General features: G+C 40.2%; 1 protein-coding gene and 1 long non-coding RNA gene across 2 annotated transcripts; both read right to left on the bottom strand.

Annotated features, from left to right (window-relative positions):
* Positions 1-1077: 1077 nt before the first annotated feature.
* LOC145039116 (uncharacterized) lies at positions 1078-3702 on the bottom strand. Its single transcript, XR_013679740.1, has 3 exons — positions 3234-3702; positions 3032-3120; positions 1078-1248 (listed from the first exon to the last, which is right to left on the bottom strand). It is a non-coding gene; the product is annotated as an uncharacterized LOC145039116 (long non-coding RNA).
* Positions 3703-7454: 3752 nt separating this feature from the next.
* LOC145043576 (large ribosomal subunit protein uL4) lies at positions 7455-9669 on the bottom strand. The gene is made up of 2 exons (XM_078992272.1): positions 8500-9669; positions 7455-7758 (listed from the first exon to the last, which is right to left on the bottom strand). The coding sequence occupies exons 1-2, from the start codon at positions 9595-9597 to the stop codon at positions 7645-7647; spliced, it is 1212 nt and encodes a 403-aa protein (XP_078848398.1). The 5' UTR covers positions 9598-9669; the 3' UTR covers positions 7455-7644.
* Between the last annotated feature and the right edge of the window lie 12529 nt (positions 9670-22198).

The raw sequence follows: 22198 nt of genomic DNA, 5'->3' as shown, positions 1-22198 counted from the left end.
AATGGATTTTACTGGAGTGATCTATCTATTATTGATGCTTAAATGCATCGACGGGTACAAAAAGGAATCTCTATCAGTTAGATATATGTATGGAATTGACAATCGTTCATAATGATAAGGTATGTATACATGAGATACATATTGTTGACAAATATATTGGGATATACACATGAGATATCGTTGACTAATATGTTGTTAATGTACTCAGTTATGATATAAGATAGAAGTATCTGATATATGTTTAGATAATGGTAAAGAAAGTATACACTTTTGAAGAATATATATATATATATATATTCCAATGTTTTGAAAGGCTTCTCAGTGCTACTTCTTATAAGTTTAGTCAAAATTCAAACTTATGAGTTTTGCTAAACTCTAAGTATTAAAATACTCAATCCTGTATAGCATTCCATTGACAAGGGTTATTGATTCATTCAAATTACATGAAAAAAAAACGAATAAAGGATGTTTTAAAAGTATACTAGTTGAAATTGAAAGCCTAAAATCATAGAATTTCAGGCCAATGACGGGGCAATTTTGTCTAAGTGTGACTAGAGCCGAAAAAAAAAGGATCAAACATGTTAACTCAAAATTAATGGGTTCGGTTAAAGATTCCACCTCTTTAAGCAATTTAAATGAATAAGTTGGGTTACGGTTGAAATTTTCAACCCGCCAACCCGTTTAAATAAAGTGATTATTTATAGTTTATATTTATTTAATATGAACGTCTAATCATTTTATATTTAAAAATATAAAATAAAATAAACCTTACAAAAAAAATCAATTGCTCAGTTTGTTGATTCACAAAATCGCACCCTAGCTAAGACCTTCAATCCCTTGTGAGTCACTACCTTAGCACGATGATAATGTTAGCAATTATTGAGTGAACAATTTGAATATTTTGGATTGTTGGAGAACTTGTGAGATTTGATATTCTAACTTCAGCTCGAATGTGTAAGGATATCAAGTAGTCATATCTCAACACATGTTTGGATATGCCTTCATGTCACACCCCAACCGACGGCGGAAATCGTCGGGGTTGCGACGTTATACAATTGGATCACAGTCAACCACATATATCGAATACATAATATATTTGAATCAATATTTTACAAACCTTTAAGTTTCAGAATTGAAATTACATCTTCATATTAAACACACAACAGTAAAAAAGTTAAGTCTATTCCCAAAAGAAAAGGAACTATAATTTTCTTAGAACCGATGTCCTACCTCCGACTTCTTAGTTACCTGAGAATACACATTTTTAAAATGCGTCAACAAAAAATGTTGGTGAGTTCCACAGGTTTTGACTTCGTGAGCTTTATAAAAAAGAAATCTTTATAAAACGTGAAATGTTTAACAAAATAAGTTATGCAAAACATGGTCAACAATGTTACCGATAAGCTTGTGTGAGACCCGATACTTGAAATCCGATACGAGTATCCATGTAAAAATACTTATTATAAAAGTAAACATTAACATTTTTTTGTGGAGCAAAATCTTAAGTATTTATATAAATAAATACTACCAATCGGTTTAACAATCTACAAACAATATTTATACTACATACTCTCTTTATAAAACGTGAAATGTTTAACAAAATAAGTTGGGCAAAACATGATCAACAATGTTACTGAAACCGGATACTTGAAATCCAATACGATTATTCATGTTAAAATATTTATGATAAAAGTAAATATTAACATATTTTTGTGAAGCAAAATATTTAGTGTTTGTATAAATAGACACTAACAATATGGTTAACAATCTACAAACAATATTTATACTACATATAAAACATAGAATGTTTAACAAAATAAGTTGGACAAAACATGATCAACAATGTTACTGAGACAGGATACTTGAAATCCAATACGAGTATCCATGTTAAAATACTTATGATAAAAGTAAATATTAACATATTTTTGTTAAGCAAAATATTTAGTGTTTGTATAAATAGACACTAACAATATGTTTAACAATCTACAAACAATATTTATACTACATACAAACTCATCATAGTTTGTATTGGTATATTTGTATCTGTGATGTTGTTATAATTCCCAATTGTTTGAGTTTGAGATTTTTGGTTGTAATGCTTAATAATGTAAAGCTACCAAAGTTCTATCGGGACAACGGTCGTATGTGTCCCTTATATGATCGGGACAACGGTCGTATGTGTCCCAATACGAGTTTAAACAGTACGTCGACTGTAAGTGACCATTTACATGTTTAGACAGTACTCCGACTATAAGTGACCATAACAATTGTTTAGACAGCACTCTGACTGTAAGTGACCAATTAAATTTATACAGCACACCGGCTATGAGCGACATCGACATAGTTCAAATCATCTTATGTTATAAGGTTGTCAATATGATTATATTAGTAATACTTGGTATAATTTACACTTTTGTAACTCTTAAAGTATGTGTTAATTAAACAATTTCATAATTTGTGTATTTCTCATTTACCACAAAACTTTATATTTATATTTGAAAAACCAAACAGCAAGTTTATCAAAAGGGCAATTTTGTCCATGATATTTAGAAAATCAGAGAAAAATCATAATAATTCGAAAATGCAATCCGTAAACTCTCAGAGCTTAGAAAATGAGACTACTTTGTCCATAATTTTTACCATGATATTAAGTGGTTCCTAACCTGAGTGAAAATGTTCATTTTTACAGACAGGTCCGAAAATGTTCTGAAATGATAGCCAGTTTTGTAAAAATCATTATAAATTGTAGAAAAATCGTATGAACGCGTGCGAGTAGTCCTTGTAAAGGTATAGACCTGAACGATTTTCATATTGTACATTTTTGAAATCCATTAAGTTTAATAAGGGCAAAATAGTTCGTGAACAGACCACTACTTTTCTGTGAAAAGCTGAAATTTAAGCTAAGTTATGTTTAGTGACATAACTTGCATTTTTTTTAGCAAAGCCTGTAAATCTTTCAACTATAATTTTTTTAGTGTGTATTCTCCCCCAAAACTTGTAAAACATAAAATAGGGGCCGTAGAAAACTCACTTTTGTCGCATAGAGTTATTCGAGTTGAGAATGGTTCATGTGTTTTCTGGTTCCACACAAGTTTGTGATTTGAGTATTCATTTGGATGTCTTAACACATAAAGACATATATTTACATGTATGTTAGACTTTTATCATGTCATAAATCATTTAAAATCAGTGGTTTTGATGATAAAAAGAAAGAGTAGAAATCAAGAATATACCTAGCTTCAACTTGGATCAAAAGTATGTTGCCAAAAGGTGGTGGAATAACACAAGCTTTTAGAGAGGTAAAGGGTAAATTTCTCAGGGGTTTAAGTGTTTGAAAGTAGCTACATATGGTCTACTTTGAATCTCGAAAATGGTCAGAAAGATGAAGGATTTTTGGGTGTTGGTTTGATGCTCGAAAACAGCCACTGTTTTGGCTATGTTGCTGTCACGAAAATTTCACAGCAAAAGGGTAAGATAAGAACAGTTTAGCCACTGTTTTGAGTCCTTAATTTAAATTATCATAACAACGAACTTCTAGGTGTATTTGGTGATGAAAATATCAAGCAAAAGGATAGTGTAGATGGGTGAAATTGTGGCTGAAACATCAAGGGACAGCAACCCCTTAAGGTTCACGGTTTTGAGGGCTTAGGAAGGAGATTTGTGTGGCTGAAATGGGATTAACTTTGAGAACATTTCCCTGGATTATTTGTTGGGGAATGAAAGAAGAAAGGAGAGAGCGAGGTTTCTAGATTAATAAGAGGAGAGAAGATAAGAGGATAAGATGGAATCAATTAAGCTAGATTGATGGGATGGGTAAATGATGAGATTTGATCTCCTAGCCCACTTGGTCTCCTAGTTGGTTAAAGATAGAATTAGTTAATTAACTAACTAACTATTAGTTAGTTAGTTAGTTAGTTAGATGCTCTAGTTATGGGGAGGGAAGCTAGAAATCTCGAAAATTAGAAGAGGGATTAAGAAGTATTCTTAGCAAAATGTCTAAAGTGATTAAGCACTTATTAGTTAACTTGACACCTATCTCAACCATTTCTCTTATCTTAATTGATTTAGACACATATTCCTTACATAAAATCATTATTAAGTCATAACCCATAACTAGTCATCCACTAGATAATAATACATATGTACAAATACATACATGCATTTTTAGTATAAAATAACAACGTAGTTTTTGTGTATTTGAACTTAAATGTTTATGTTTTATTCTTTTTATTCAAAAACACTTAAATACATTCTAATTAAGTAATTATGACTTATAATAATTCATTTTATATTTTTGTTTATTTAAATATAAAATTTATTGACCATGGTATAATTTCGTGACATTGAACCGGTTAACAATATCGTTAAGCACATTTTGTCGCTTTGGTTCGTATATTTGTCAAATTTAGATCATTCACAACTATTAAGTACACGTTTTACATAAAACTTAACTTACTTATCAACTAAAGACATGTTGATACATAAATTAAGTTTATTGCGTTCAAATGATGTTATATGCTAATTTTCACAAACCGGTGTTGATTCATAGTCATACGTCGTAACATAATTTATCATTACTCACTTGTTTTATTTTTCACAAGTACTTATCAAATTAAAACATGATAAATTCCTTCAACCAATTTTGATAAAATATTCATATTTCTTAATAAACAAAACATAGTACCGTACGATCATTCCTATTTTTACCAATTGTTACACTTCAATGTAGGGAAATTTAGGGTTTGTGGTGGAGATCTGGATACCAACTTGGATCATAATATCACTTTCCGAACTGATATTTCTACCCTATGTCTGGGTTACAAGAAATTCAATCTGGGATAATCAAAGTGGACACTTACGTTTCTAGGCATAGAAAACGTAAGCCAATATGCTAGAGGATTATGTGGAAGTATAGAGGAAGAGTTGTTTATATATTAAACAAGATTAGGGTTTCATTTGGGTTGGGTCGTCATTAGTTGCTTTTGAAGCAAGTAATGTTAATCTGGATTTAATGAGGATTTAGGGTTCCCAAAACTAACGAGTTTCGTTAGTTTTACCATAATCATCCTCAAGAAATTGAATTTCCCACTGTGTTCCTAGCGTGGGGCTCTGCCCCTTGGACCCCGCTAGGGGCGCTGCCCCTAGACCCCACCAAAGGGGCGCTGCCCCTTTGGAAACCCCGGACCCCGACTAGTCATCGAACCGACTTCTAATTCGATCTTATACATGTGTGCACTTCGTACAACTCTGTACATATATTATAATACAAATTATGAAGCCCCTAGCTCACATACTAGTTCCAATTACTTAAAATGACATGGTGACACTAAAATCGCCAACATTCAACACCTGTAAAAAGGTCATTGATGCTTATAAAAGTTATGTGAAGCTTTCAGCAGTTGAGACTTAGATTGAGACTATTATCTATGCAAGGGATTTCGTGTATGGAGTAGGTTTGTTCTAGCTTCTATTTGACTATTTTGTGTTATATATAACCATGAATTTGTTATAATTAATATGTTACATTAATTTATTTATTTTTATAGCAAAAAAAGATTCAAAATGTTCGGAGCTTTATGAAGCCATCATGACAAAGAAGATAGACAATCAAGATGAGAGTTGAAAAGCCATACATTTCGAATATTATTAGAATATTTAAATTGTATTCATGGTTGTATTCTTGTAAAAATTTCCAATTATTATAGTTACATTTCTAATATTATTAGAATATTTAATTTGTATTCATTGTTGTATTCTTGTAAAAATCAATAATTATTGTAGTCTGTAACTTATTTAATTACGTGTGAGGTTTTTAGTTTATTGAAATTTTGAAATTTAATTACGGCTACCGGTTGAACCCGTTTATTAAACATGTTGGGTTAGGAACAATAAATATGTCAACCCAAAATCAATCATTTTTTAACAAGTTGAATGTTGAAAAATCACTATCCATTTAATTAAAGATGTTAGGTTAAGTTGAGATATCCGATTTTGGTTGAACTTGAACATATCTTGCATGTATGGCATCATAGAGGTGCACAAACGGATTAGTTGTGAAATTTGGGCTTGAAGTTGAAGCAGACGTCCAGAGGTAGGTTGTCTCTTTTTTAAAGTCAGTGCATGTATTTGATCGTCCAGATCTTCCGGGAGGAAAGGGGAAAATCAGGTAGCGTTGCAAATAAAAACTCTAGTAGATCATTCCTACTTATTCTCGTGAGCCTTAGCCCTAACGGTCGATAGGCAACACTTCTCAGACTAAAAGAGAGCTTGCAATGAGGGGCAACCCGCCCATACAGCTAGCGGGGAGGATGGCACTAATGGCAAAGGCATAGCTTCTTGAAGCGGCCTTTCTTTCAAATTCAAGCCAGCTAGCTCATCGGAAATGTTTGATGCTTCTTGGGGCTTCTTTGGCGACTGTGAAGTCACCAGATGAATTGACATAAGCTACCTTACCTAATTCTCACATTCGACTTGAAAAGGAAAGCATAAGGAGCCTCGGCATCTTTTCCCTACGTGATAGGCAGGCACGAAAGAAATTAACAGCTTCTAAAGAAAAGGGGACGACTTAAGACAGTCTGGCCAACCCAAGTAATCCCCCATAACATCATCAGTAGGCTAAAAATCTGACTAAGTCTCCCGACCATAATAAATTTATTGCTCTGATTTTTAAGTCCAAGTCTTTATTGGTTAACCATTTATGAAGAGGTACACAAACGTCCATTCAATTTTAGCCCATATGCACCACCTAAGAGTTAACATATTAAGCCCAACAGGCTTTAGCCTGGGCTATCCTCGGACCTAAATGCCCAACTCTTCTTTCATTTTTTCTCGTTTAAGTGCCATAATAGTTTAAAGGCAACACACTCAGCAGTCGGCAGTGGCTTAACAATTAATAGTAGTTTCACATTGATTCACATATTCGTCAAAAGGAAAATGAGAAGGTATCGGTTACAAGGACAACAATAATAGAGCTCTTCAATTGACTACAGTTAGCCTTTTGCACTAAATAGGCAAAACCGATAAACAATATTGTTTGGGTATCCTTTGCATTAATTGAGCTCTTTTTAATTGTTGTTACACACTTCTTCCAACCATCACCTAAATATATCTTTGTAAAATGGTCCAAAAGCTCTTTATAAATAATACAAGCTCTTACCTAACACAACTCTTAATCAACACATTATCACTCAATTATAAAGGGGTGAACTCAAAAGCATTATTCGCACCAAAGCTTCTCAACTTAAAGTTTATTTTTTAAAAATAAAATAAAAGCTAAAGTTTAGCCAAAGCAATCCCAATATAGTAGCGTAGTGGCTTTGTGCACCTCTTATTAGTTAAAAAAGTAGGCTTCGTTCATAAAAACAAAACGTTTTACAAATTAGATTGAAAATGCTTTTTCGATTATACATAGCTATCCAGTTAAAAAGATCTTGTTCAAATGCAGCATTTAGGAGTAAACCAAACATAAATATGACATAGATTAAGATTAAAGTTCCAACCATAACCATAACTCCATCACACAACAAAACTTGTTGCAAAATTAAACCCATAAAAATCCAATCTTATCAAAAAAAACAACACAAAACAAATGGTTCTTTATAAACTTATCTTAAAAACCTAACACATATGAGGGAAGAAGAAGGATTACTGTGAAACTCCAAGCCACTTGGTGAAAACATCAAACTCAGCATAGTCACTGTCTGAAATCATTGTCTTGTACCATGATTTGCTAGCTGCCTTGATTTTGGCAGTTTCCTCCTGTTTAAAATCAACTCACAAAATTAATACAAAATACAACATATAACAAATCAGATGCCTTCTTATTGTGATATCAACTTTTTTTTTATTAAATCATTGCACTGTATAGCATCATGCTTTCATTTTTTTTCTATAACAAAATTACATTTCTATTATTACTTAGAAAAGAACTACCTGGTTATAGAAATAAAAATTGATTTGGGGTTAGATGAAAGTTTCTATAAATGGATAGAGGATTCAAAGTACAATTGTAATATGAAATAATGAAAGTAGGATGCTATAACAAAATATCAATGGATGCACACTGATATTCCTTGTATTTAGCTGTGGAATGTAAGATTGCAATCATGATTATTATGATGACATTTGTGAAATTGTAAATCAATCTTAACAGTTCTTGGAAACCACAATTGATGTTTTTCATTAAATGAGCAACGAGTTTTAAAGATAGAAGTTTAGAAGAGCACCAAGTTAAGAAGAACATTCATTTAAAATCACAAAAAGGGTCGATAAAAGTAGAGCTAGGTAATGTCGACATTGTCACTATAAATTTATTGTATGTCAATTGGACTAAGAAGGTATTTCAACTAATATTAGATAAAGTGATCAAGGAAATTGGTTAGTATATCTTGCACAATGGTTAATAGACAATAGAACACAGCTAAAACAAACAAGGTTAAGCACATATTTGATGAAGTATAAACATTCAATTAAACCAAATTGGGAATGATAAATATATACCTTGGAAATGGGTTGCCTCTTGGCGTCAAGCTTTTCCTTCTTAGCCTTCTTCCTCTGTTCCTCAGCAAGCACAGCCATCCTCTTGGCAGTCTTGGCGTAGGGGTTCAACCTCAGCATAGTATTCAAGTTCTTCAATGGGTTCTTCTTCATTGGAGCCCTCTTTACCTCCTTCTTGATCGGCTTAACCACAGACTGAACTTCATCAGAATTGATTATCCGAGCTAGATCAGCATTCTCCATCTTTGCCCTCGGCAAAACATAACCCCTCTTCTTCTCACTTGTCTTATCAAATGATCCGTAGATGGAATCCAACTTTTCAAAAGCAGATTTTGTCCAGATGATGAATCTTCCAAGATGTCCACCAGGAGCAAGCTTCAACAAATTCAACCTCTCAACATTCGCGATTTCCACTCCAGGAATGTTCCTAAAAGCCTTCACAAGCTTGGCACCTTCAGTGCCGTACACAATCAATGGTCCTTTACGAGAAATGTACCTGCGGTTCCTCATTTTTCCCTTTCCGGGACGAATACCAACTGAATCCTTGGCTTTCTCCGCATCAGCATAAGCGCCGATCTGCTTCAAAACCTTGATAGCGTTCTGAGTCTTCTCAACGCCCTCTGCGGAGTCGCTAACAACCAAAGGAAGCTCAGGCACCGACTCAATACGGTGACCACGAGCCATCACGAGCGACGGCACAGCAGAAGCAGCGATGGCTGAAACCACAGCGTACCTCTTCTGGTTGACATTGATCTTCCTGTGCCAGCGGCGCCAGATCCTGGTCGGTGCGAACATGCGTCCACCACGACACATGTTACCGAAAGCTCCTTGTCCGGCACGGTGAGTTCCGCCACCAGGAACACGAGGAATACGGGATACTGCACGTCCAGTACCCCATGACTCGGCGGAGGTCTGGTGGCCGGCCTTTCGGGAAACGGCGTAGGGTTGACGGGAGTTTTTGGAGATATTGGAGTGAACGAAATTGACGATATCGGGCCTGATAGAAGCCTTCATGACTTGGGGAAGAGGAATCCCAGCACTGTCGGTGGCCATGTCGGACTCCAGGGATTGAACGGTGACGAGGGGACGAGCGGCGGCCATTTCTGCGAGATCGGAGTGCAGAGAGGAATGGGGAGGCTAGGGTTTTGGGCAAGGAGAAATAGGTTTTTGAGTGGAAGTAAATATAGATGCTATGAAGAGCAGGGCCGAAAGAAAATGGGTTTGTTGCATTTGGGTTTTTAGATATGGGCTTAAACCTCATGTAGTTGAGTGAAGTTCCTATATCAATTATCAAGACATGATTTTTTTTCTACGTAAAGATAATCATCGTAAATGAAACAAGTATAGATAGTTTAAAATAGCTATTTAAAACAGTTCGACAAAATAGTTTCAGATCATTTAATTAGATAGATTGCAAAAAACGTATCAAAACAGTAAAAAAATCCATTAAAAGTATATCATGTAAGAAAAAATATATATATACAAATATAATCGGATATCCAAAATCTTAAATCATTTAGACTTGACATTTGGAAGTTTTGGGAAATTTCAACTACGTCGGAGGAGAGAAGAATATCTTAAATCTATCATCCCTGTATTGTTGCCATTTGGGAGTTTTTTTTTTTTTTTTTTTTTTTTTTGGGGGGGGGGGGGGGGGGGGGGTTCAACTATGTTAGCAGGGTCCTTTTGGATTGACCTATCGAATTTTGTTTCTATATTGAAACTATTAATCGAGTTATAAAACAAAATTCTCATTTTACATATACAAAATATAAGTCATGTGCTATCCATGAAAACACATATTTTAGTTATATTTTGATGATGAAAAGTATGTGGTTAATCAACATATCAATACAATACTATAAGTTAAAATGATGAGTTGCTTGTGAAATTGTTTTGTTGATGGAGCGTGTGTATTTAACCGGTATGTCAACAGGAGAATGATTTTATGTCAAGGGTCAAGCGGTTTTGCATGGTTGATTTACCATCTACTTATTGGTTTGTGGTATCCCTATCAATAAATTTGAGATGAGCACAATCGAGATTAACATGCTATTGAACATCAATGAATCTCAAATGATCTATAAATTTCAAAAGTTTAAAATTGGCAAATTGCATTACCTACATAAATAACTTTGTTGTGTTTTACGAGATCCATTTACACATCGCAAAGCCAAGTATGGATCTTGGCATTGTTAATAACCCATTTAGGGTTAAAAATATGTTAAGGATAAATTCAAACTAATCAAACATCTTTCATATTGTAGATGACGAACGACAACAACCCTCTTCCTTCGTCTCCAAACTCAGACTTCTCTCTCGTCTTAATCATATCAAGGGAGAAACTTGTCAGTCATAACTATTTGGATTATTCGCAATTTAAGGATTGCCTTGAGGCACGAGGGAAAATAGTATGTCCTTGATGTGAAACGTCTGTATCCTCTTAAAGAAGATATAACCGCTTATAATAAACAATAAGATGAATCTACGTACAAACGTTGCTTCCGTAATGTTGGTGACTGATGTGTATTTTTAATGAACTTGTTTTAAATTTATAAGACCTCTCAGATCCAAATCAGCTAAAACACAAATAGATAGTATGCACGGTCGCAGAATAAAGTGGTAAAGGTAAGTAGGGTGTCTCTATGGGAATAAGTATGATTTCAATGGAAAATCATTGCTACTAATTAAACTAACGAATATAATTGTATGGGAGGGGGTTACTGATTTTGCAATTCAACAGCTTAAATCATCAACTAAAACAATTAACTAGCGAAATTACTTAGAGTAAAGCAAACAAAATAGAAACAATTTAAAATCAATATCAAAAAGCACTTACACTATAACGTCCCAAAATTCAAAACAAAATTTTTTTGTTTTCATATTAATTAAAAAATCAACCAAACGTGTTTAATAAAAACCAAATGGAAATCATAATGTATTCATAATCATCCAAAACACATAAGAGTCAAATAAGTGTGAAGTCATGGTGTGTGTGATGCGATCATCCAAAGCTCTTCCCCTTCGATCCGGAAATACCTAAACATAAACTGAAATCGTAACCACGAAACTTAGTAAGTTCCCTAAAATATTGTATACCATACATATCTGCCATCTAAAGGTTGTGTCGGTTCTATTTCATCATTGAGTCTATTTCAACTCATGCGTCAACCCAAAGTCGTACCGAGTATATTTCAACCCCGAGTCTATTTCACCCCAAGTCTAGTTAAACTCATATGTCAACTTAAGGCTGTATTGGGTCTATTTCACCCCCGAGTCAATTTCACCCCATATATATATATATATATATATATATATATATATATATATATATATATATATATATATATATATATATATATATATATATATATAATAGACACGAACGCATACAACACTGTAGCACTTGGCTTCTGGTATGTATTTTATTCTAGTATCTTGCATTTTGGCATTGGACTCGGTGAGTTGAGGTCCAACTCGTCGAGTCGGAGCGTATGGGACACAGACGTTTAATGACCTACTCGACGAGTCCGCGCCCGAACTTGGCGAGTAGGCGCTGCCCGGATAAAACCCTAATTTGAGGGTTTGCACCATATTTAATCATCTCTTTCAGCCATCACTCATCCCTATTGCTCCCATAAAGCCTCCATTGCAAACCCTAAGTGTTTTGGTGCAAGATCTAAGGCTTTTGAGTGATTTTGTGGGTTTTGACCTCAAGGAAGAAGGAAGAGCATAGAAGGACCAAGAGGAGACTGAAGGATTCGAGTTTGGTTCATCATTTACAGTCCTTGAAAGGTATAAAGTTTGTACCTTGCTTGCTTGTTTGTTAGATCCCTTTTTGGGGAAGATTTGGGGCTCTTTAAGCCATATAATGTGGCCAACATGATTGCAAACATGGTTGGGGGTCAAGACTTCGAATCTAAGTCTTGGGAGGAGTCACAAGGCATATTTGGGTTGCTTTTGCACCCAAGGAAGGCTGCATGCAACATGAGAGCCATTTTAGGGCCTTTTCTGCTCGAAAGTCCCATGCATGCACATAAGTTCGAAACTTTACGAGCTAGATCGAGCTTAGGGGCTTGGATCTATCATTTGGTCAAAGGTCGTACATCAGAAATCGATGATTTAGGGCATGGACGTTATCGACTCGGCGAGTCCATTCTTGGGACTCGACGAGTCCAAGGCATAAAGTCCCATATCTATTGAGGGTCAAAAGAACTCAATTGGATGTATAAGGGTTGTAGAAGGTCCAAAGGAGTGACCCAACGCGTTGGACTTAGCCTTAGACCTGGAGTTCATGGGACTCGACGAGTGCTAGAACAGACTCGGCGAGTCCAAGGCAATCTCCTTATGGTTGAAGACGAACTCGACGAGTTGTTCTGTAGCACCTGGTTCTTGGTACGTATTCTTTGTAATTAACTCTTTAAATATTTGAATTTTTGGCCTTGGACTCGGCGAGTTGAAGTACCAACTCGCTGAGTAGAAGCGGGATAAGACATAGGACTTAAGTGATGGACTCGGCAAGTCGTGTCCCGGACTCGGCGAGTAGGTACTGTTCGGACAAAAACCCTAATTCGAGGGTTTGCACCCTATTTAAGCAATGTTACGACGGTCATATTGTCCCTTATGCTCCCTAAAACACTTCTCATTGAAACCCTATCCGTTTGTGCTTTGTTGAGGCCATTTTTTGGTGTTATTGTGTGGTTGTTAAGCTTAGAAGGAAGGAAGGAGCTTGGAACTTGAGTTGGGACCAGTAGATCCAGGGAATTTACTTCATTTTCAGAAGCTTCAAGGTATAATGCCCCTGTCTTGACTCATATATGTGTTTATTCATCTTTAACTTGGGATCTCTTTGGATTTCTAAGTTATATTTCGGATTTGGAAGTGTTGAGTGGGTTTTGACTTCAGATTTCGACCTTAAGAGTAGTCTCATGGCATAAAGGTGCCAACTTTAGGGCCATGATAGCCCCATGCACATTGTAGGACACTTTATATGGATTTTGAGCTAAAAACTCCATGCATGTGCATCAAGTTTGGAACTTTACATATAAAGTGAACATTATGAGGCCAGATCTATGGTTTTGGTGTGTTATATCTCATTTAAATCGACTGCATGAAATTGGTCAAGATTGGACTCGGCGAGTCCGTTCTTGGGACTCGACGAGTACAAGGCATAAAGTCCCATATTGTAACACCCCAAAATACGAGCCAAAAATTTCATTTTTGAAAACATATTTTTAACAATACATTCGAATTAAAACATTTACTGATCAAAGTATTTTAATAAGATATCGCATGTTTGGAAAACATTTCAATAAACATAATAATGTCAGAGTACAAATCCCCAGGAAGTTCTCATGATGCGGAATACGAAGCATGTGTGTGATGCTGTTGCTGCTCCGGAAATCCTCTGGCTGTAATTCTCACCAAACACTTAGTCAAATACTGCTAACCGCCCTCAAGGTAAATTGCCCATTTACCCTTAACAAGTCATGGGTTAAGTCATAGTCAACTGCCAGTGGACCAGACTCGTCGAGTTGGCTTGCCGACTCGCCGAGTCCCTTTCTCTATACCTAAGTCTTAATAGTCATGCATCCTACTCGCCGAGTTGTATGAACAACTCACCGAGTTCGCCTTCATCCGAAGAACACTCTACGCTATGACTCGCCGAGTTGTATGAACAACTCATCGAGTTTGTTCTTGATCTAAGAAGATTGTCTTGAACTCACCGAGTTCCTTCATGGATGAGTCCACCCCGGACTCACTGAGTCCACCCCGGACTCACTACACTACTCGCCATAACGAAAAAGGGGAAAACTCGGGGACTCGCATCTCGATTCGCCAAGTTGTTACCATGCAATTAATATATGGTCGGTTCTGCTCGAATCCAACTCATGCCATACATAGATCCGTGATCCTGGGGCTTGATCTACACGTAAAGTTTCCAACTTTACGTGTAAATAGGCAACCATGAGGGTTTTAGGGTCCAAAATGCACCAAAAGGGTAGATCTAGGGCTTTCATGTAATATGGTTCCAAAAAGACAATAGATCTGAGCTCCTGGAGCTCAACCATGCCTAGATCTAAAGGTTAATCAGCTTATTACGAACCCTCAAACCTACCCAAGCTTGGAAATGGTTCAAGAAGGACTTTAATGGAGCTATAAGGGACAATAAGCATGAAAACAAGGGGGAAAACGAGTTATACCTTAGGGAACACACTGAGATAGCTCAAAGATGCTTGACCTCCTCTTCTTCTTCTTGATCTACTCTTCTTCCCACTCCAAAACTTCAAGAGGACACACCAAATGCTTCAAACTCACAAGGAAACAAAGCTTGGACGAGATATAGGGCTCTGAGGGTTAATGGGGGCGAGCTTGGGTCGCACAAGCTAGCTTAAACAGGGGCAAACCCTTGGAATTAGGGTTTCATCAAACAGTGATGACTCGCCGAGTCCAGGATATGGACTTGCCGAGTCGCCAACTTAAGCGTGCCCCCGGACCGCGTCCCTACTCGGCGAGTCGGACCTACAACTCGCCGAGTCCAAGGCTAAAATGACAATTACTTAGATAAATTTTTACGTACCAGGAACCAGGTGCTACAAATCTCCCCCACTTATTTTAGACTTCGTCCTCGAAGTCTATTGCTCGATCCTGAAACAGCTCGAGGTAATGCTCCATCATTTCTTCCACCGGCTCCCAAGTCCACTCGGACCCCTTTCGGTGCTGCCACTGCACCTTCACTAACTCCACCCTCTTATTCCTCAGATCCTTCGACTTCTGGTCGAGGATTGCGACTGGGCGCTCAATGTAATTCAGGCTGTCATCAACCTGTATATCCTCTAATGGTACCACCGTTGAATCATCCACGAGACACTTCCGCAATTGGGAGATATGGAAGGTGTTGTGGATCTGGCTGAGCTCGGCTGGCAGATCCAGCCTATATGCCACCTTGCCCACCCGGACTACAATCCTGAACGAACCAATGAATCTCGGGCCCAACTTTCCCCGCTTCCTTAATGGAATGACGCCTTTCCAAGGCGACACCTTCAGGAGAACCATATCCCCGACCTGGAACTCCAGGTCTGATCGACGCTTGTCGGCGTAACTTTTCGGTGCTCCCCATAACTCTCTGACCAACCTCTCCCCAGCATATCGGGGTCCTGCACCTCCGTCCGTACAACATCTCGAATGGAGGGTGGTCGATACTCGTGTGGTAGTTGTTGTTGTACGAGAACTCCGCTAAAGGAAGATAAGTATCCCAGCTACCACCAAAGTCTAGCACGCACGCCCGCAACATATCCACTAGAGTCCGGATAGTCCGCTCGCTCTGACCATCTGTATGCGGGTGAAAGGCGGTGCTAAAATGCAAACGAGTACCCAACTCGTCATGAAACCTCTTCCAAAACCTGAAAGTAAAACGCACATCCCTGTCCGAGATAACAGATATTGGCACCCCGTGCCGCGCCACAATCTCCCTAATATAGATGTCGGCCAATTTCTCGGCCGAAATGCTCTCCTGAATCGGAATAAAATTAGAACTCTTGGTCAACCGATCTACGATGACCCAAATCGAATCTACTCCACGCGCGGTCCTGGGAAGCTTCGTGATAAAATCCATCGTGATATCTTCCCATTTCCACAACGAAATGTCCAACGGCTGCATCTTTCCATGCGGTCTCTAATGTTCGGCCTTAACCTTCCTGCAGGTCAAGCACCGCTCGATGTACCATGCCACATCCCGCTTCATGCAGGGCCACCAATAGTCTAGGCGAAGATCCCGATACATCTTCTTCGCCCCTGGATGAATAGAGAATCGGGATTTTTGCACCTCCTCCATCAAGATCTGGCGCACGCCTCCATGATACGGCACCCACACCCTACGATGTAGTGTCAATAACCCCCGACTATCATAATCGAAAGAGGTGACTTGACCTACTATTCGCTCACTCTTCCGATGCTCCTCCTTCATAGCCTCATGTTAAGCCTCTCAAATCTGCTCCAACAAAGGAGTCACCACGGTCATCCTCATGCAAACATCCCTGATCGGATCCGCCTTGCGGCTAAGCACATCAGCCACCACATTAGCCTTCCCCGGGTGGTAAAGGATCTCGCAATCATAATCCTTTACCACGTCCAACCACCGACGTTGCCTCATGTTCAGATTCGACTGATCTATGAGGTACCTCAAACTCTTATGGTCAGTGTAAATGGTACAACGAACCCCGTAAATGTAATGCCGCCATATCTTGAGGGCGAAGACCACCGCCCCCAACTCCAAATCGTGTGTCAAGTAGTTCGCCTCGTGAGGCTTCAGCTGCCTCGAGGCATAAAGCAATGACATGCCCCCTCTGCATCAACACTGCGCCTAAGCCCGTGACCGACGCATCGCAATATACCACAAAATCCTCCACGCCCTCGGGCAGGGCTAAGATCGGCGCCTCGCACAATCTCTGCCTTAGAATCTCGAACGTTGCCTGCTGCTCAGGCCCCCATCGAAAGACCACGACTTTCCTAGTCAACCGTGTCAGGGGTACGACTATCTTGGAGAAATCCTGAATGAACCTCCGATAGTAGCCTGCTAATCCTAGGAAACTCCGAATCTCGGATGGAGACTTAAGAACCTCCCATCTCATCACGGCCTCGACCTTGGCCGGGTCGACTAGAATCTCGTTCTGGTTGACAAGGTGTCCGAGAAATTGCACATCGCGCAACCAAAACTCGCACTTGGAGAACTTTGCATACAAGCTCTCCCTCCTCAGGGTCTCCAAAACCTCTCTCAGATGCTCCTCATGCTCCTCCTGTGTCTTGGAATAACCCAAGATGTCGTCAATGAAAACTATCACAGACCGATCCAGCATCGGTCTGCATACACGGTTCATGAGGTCCATGAACGCATCAGGAGCATTAGTGAGCCCAAACGGCATCACCACGAACTCATAATGGCCATAGCGCGTCCGAAACGCGATCTTCTGTGCATCCTCCTCTCTGACCCTCATCTGATGATAACCTAAATGCAAATCGATCTTGAAAAAACATAACGCTCCCTGAAGTTGGTCAAAGAGATCATCAATCCTCGGGAGTGGGTATCGGTTCGTCACCGTTACCTTGTTCAGCTCCTGGTAATCTATACACATCCGATGCGACCCGTCCTTTTTCACGAACAGAATCGGGGCTCCCTAGGGTGAACTGCTCGGTCGAATGAATCCCTTGTCTAACAGCTCTTGTAGCTGCGTAGACAACTCCTGCATCTCAATAGGAGCCAACCGATACGGTGCCTTGGCTATTGGAGCCGCACCAGGAACGAGGTCAATCCTGAACTCCACCTGTCGCTCCGGAGGTATGCCAGGAAGCTCCTCTGGAAAAAACATCTGTGAAATCTCGCACCACCGGAACCTCGCTCACTGTCACCTTACCTGCCTCCCGGGTATCCATCACATACGCAACATAACCGGTGCATCCCTGCTGAAGGTATCGTCTAGCCCTCGCTGCTGAACAGACTGAGGGTCCACACTGTGGCCTCTCGCCATGAATCACTAACTCTCCCTCACCTGGGGTCCTGACTCGCACCAGCTGCTGTGCGCAATCTATCACTACCCCATTGGGGCTCAACCAATCCATGCCTATAATCACCTTGTTCCCACGCAACGGAATGGGAACGAGGTTCACCAGATAACGCTCCTCAAATAACCTCAAAACACAATCCCTGAACACTGCTGATGCTCGCACCGATCGATCATCGACAATCTCTACCTTTAAAGGGCAATCCAACATGCCCGAGGACTCAGCGAACTTCTTGCTAAGCGCAAGGGAAACACACGATCGGGTAGCACCCGAGTCGAACAAAACCTGAACTGGGATACCGTTCACATGGAACGATCCTAACACATATATATACATAAACCGAGTACATATCAATATCATAACATCATATACATAAGTGAGAAGGAAAGAATCATACCCGTCACCACATCGGGTGCAGCGCGTGCCTCCTCGGCGGACAGCTGAAATGCCCGGCTCCTCACCACTGGAGCCTCTGCCTTGCCCTGCCGGCCATCTGTGATCCGCAGGGTCCCTGGAGCTAGGCCTGTCAAATCGGGCTGTCGTGTCGTGTTTTTGTCTGACACGACACGACACGACACGATCTCGTGTTTTTTTTCACTAACACGAAAACGAACCAATTAAAAAATGACAACACGACACGACACGACAAAGATAATATTACATAACTATTATTTTATTTAATTCATATTTAATCATATATAACACGATAAAAACGACAAACACGAAAACACGATAAATACATGCTCAATCGTGTCAATTTCGAGTGGATTTGCAAACACGAACACGACACGACACGACATCGTGTTTTTTAAACTTGACACGAACACGACACGAAAACGAATTCGAATTATGATTTCGTCCCGATTTCATTTCGTGTCGTGTATTTTTGTCGTGTCGTGTCATAAATTGACACCCCTACCTGGAGTTGGCGCCTTTACCGGCACTGAAACTGTCAATTGGGGGCAATTGGCCTTCTTGTGGCCCCTCTGGTTGCAGTGGAAACACAACAACTCAGACGTCTGAATAACTGCTACCGGAGCAGTGCAATCCCTGCTATAGTGCCCATACTTGCCGCACTTGTAGCAGCCTGATGATCCTAACCTGCACGCCCCCTCGTGCGTCTTGCCGCATTTCCTGCAGCAACCCCGTCCCTGTTGGCCTTTCGGCCCCCACATCTGATCCCTTAGGCTTCTTCCCCGAAGACCCTCCTGACTGTCCCTCCTCCACTTTCCATTTCTGGATGTGCTCCAAATCTATCTCCCTCTCCCTCGCCCTGGAAATCATGGAGTCCAAGGTAGGGCAAGCTGAAAAACTAACATGCTCCTGAATATTAGCTCGTAGCATATCATGATAGCGGGTCCTCCTCATATCCTCGTCGCCCGCGTATTGGGGCACCAGCAACGCCCTCTCCCGTAACTTGGGGTGATCTCTGCCACAGTCTCCGTCGTTTGTCTCATATCTAGGAACTCCCTGGCCAGCTGCTGAAGCTCAACAGCAGGCGCAAACTCTGCCCTGAACCTGGTCACGAAGTCCGACCAGGTCATAGCCTCGACAACCGAGGCTCCCAATGAGTCACCGAAAGACTCCCACCAATCCCTAGCTCGATCTCTCAGACATCCTGCTTCATATCTCACCTTCGACCCCTTAGGGCAGAAGCTAGTCAACTATGCAGACTCAATGTCTGCAATCCATCGTCTGGTAGCTATGGTGTCCTTCGCCCCATGAAAGTCCGGTGCACCACTGCCCCGAAAGTCCTTGAAGGACAGTGTGTGAGATCCCGACTGGCCAGATGCCATGTCACTCCTGAATGGTCGGAGGCGATCCTCCATCATCTCCAATATCCCCTCTTTGATCAACCCGAAGATAATGGGGGTCGACTCAAGGATACCTCTGGTGATCTCCGACGCGATGAACTCGCGCAGCCTCTCATCTACTGGCTCGGAACCTGATCCCGAACCCGATCCCTCTCCTGAACTGCCAATTGCTGGCCTCGGGCGTAGTACCACCATTCTGAAATGCAAAAGAAATAACCACTGTTAGTGATACTGATACCCCTTAAGGAATCACACCCACTACAGGTTCCCTGGTCTTATCTTAGCCTTCCTCGGTTTGGGTACGGATCCTCTGCTTTCAGTAGTACGGGCCCATACTACCTTCCACATCTATCCGTACCTTCCCCAAAGACCGCCTCGACTCAACCAGGTCCCTTCCACTACCGCTGATCACTGCTACTCTTTATCCTAGGCTTACCCTAGGAAACCTCTGACTCCACCCAACCCAGTCCTCAGCTGCTGAAGGCCTCTTGGTGATGCCAATTAACTATTACCTGAATACAATCACATGTGATGAGGCTCGGATAATCCTTTGAGTAAGGGACTCATCTCTACAACGGTTAGGACTCAAACAAGAGCTACGCAATAGAGTCAAATCCAACACTCTGAGATTATTCAACCCTTATCACATGTGACTTTAACGTATTGACCTAACAGTTAACTCCCATCACTTCAAAGCCCACATAGCACAAATCAAACAACATTTGGACATAAGGAAAACAATCTCAAGCAACTCTATCCTCGTAGAGAGAACTGAACTAGCATACAATGCTAAGCTCGTACTATCAGGAATAACCTAAACAGGATACCCTACTGCTATCTACTCAACTCTAGCATACAACTCTTTCATATACTGAAGCACATAAAGCAGACACATAAGGCATCACTCCTAGTTCCTTAGTCCTATTCAAGCATGTTGTTCTACAAAAACTGATAAACATAAATAAACTTGTATGGGTACATTGGGGAATACTTACTTGAGCTCGGCCGGTCGCGCACATCACACACTTTGTTCTTTCTTAAAACCCTTTACTTAGCCTTTTAGAAAACATTTTCTCTTTCCAAAATCTTTTAATCCCTTGATTTGAGTTCAAACACCCCCGAAGGTGTGTCCGAATCCCTCAAACCAGGGCTCTGATACCAACTTGTAACACCCCAAAATACGAGCCAAAAATTTCATTTTTGAAAACATATCTTTAACAAAACATTCGAATTAAAACATTTACTGATCAACGTATTTTAATAATATATCGCATGTCTGGAAAACATTTCAATAAACATAATAATGTCAGAGTACAAATCCCCAGGAAGTTCTCATGATGCGGAATACGAAGCATGTGTGTGATGGGCCGCTACTGCGCCAACTCCTTCCCCTTCGAAGAAGAGGTACCTGAAACCAAAACTGAAAACTGTAAGCACGAAGCTTAGTGAGTTCCCCCAACCTACCACATACCATACAATCACATAACAAGCATATATCGTCAGGCATATATGGGTCCCCGACCTATCCCTTCGGTCCTCTTGACCGGATACTGTCTAGCATAACTGGGAGCTTGCCTCCCCTTCGGTCCTCTTGACCGGATACTGACTAGCATATCTTGGTGCTGGTCTCCCTCTTCGGTCCTCTCGACCGGATACTGGGGACTATTTCACCCCTACTACTACTACTACCACATAACACATATATCTCGTAATCTATCTAGCATGGCTGGGCATGATCGCCCCTTCGGTCCTATCGACCGGTAATCTGGGGACTATCTCCCCCTACTGTCACTAACACATAGCATCATATCATACTAGCACATAAACATATCACATGTAGTAGCAACCTTAGATGAATATCACAAAGACAATCATCCATCATACAACTCCTACTGGTGGGCCGGCATTGTGGCCGTAGACTCACCGCTACTGGAAGGTAACTTACCTCGTAGTAGCTGTTGATCTGTGTGGGAATAGTCTGTCTGCTGCTGTTGCTGCTCCGGAAATCCTCCGACTGTAATTCCCACCAAACACTTAGTCAAATACTGCTAACCGCCCTCAGGGTAAATTGCCCATTTACCCTTAACAAGTCATGGGTTAAGTCATAGTCAACTGCCAGTTGACCAGACTCGCCGAGTCCCTTTCTCTATACCCAAGTCTTAATAGTCATGCATCCTACTCGCCGAGTTGTATGAACAACTCACCGAGTTCGCCTTCATCTGAAGAACACTCTAAGCTGTGACTCACCGAGTTGTATGAACAACTCGTCGAGTCTGTTGTTGATCTAAGAAGATTGTCTTGAACTCGCCGAGTCAGGGCATTGACTCGCC

This window comes from Lactuca saligna, chromosome 4, assembly GCF_052625555.1.
Source record: "Lactuca saligna cultivar CGN05327 chromosome 4, ASM5262555v1, whole genome shotgun sequence".
NCBI classification, from domain to species: Eukaryota; Viridiplantae; Streptophyta; class Magnoliopsida; order Asterales; family Asteraceae; genus Lactuca; species Lactuca saligna.
The sequence above is the reverse complement of the archived record's forward strand: the minus strand, read 5'-3'. Positions and strand labels throughout refer to the sequence as shown.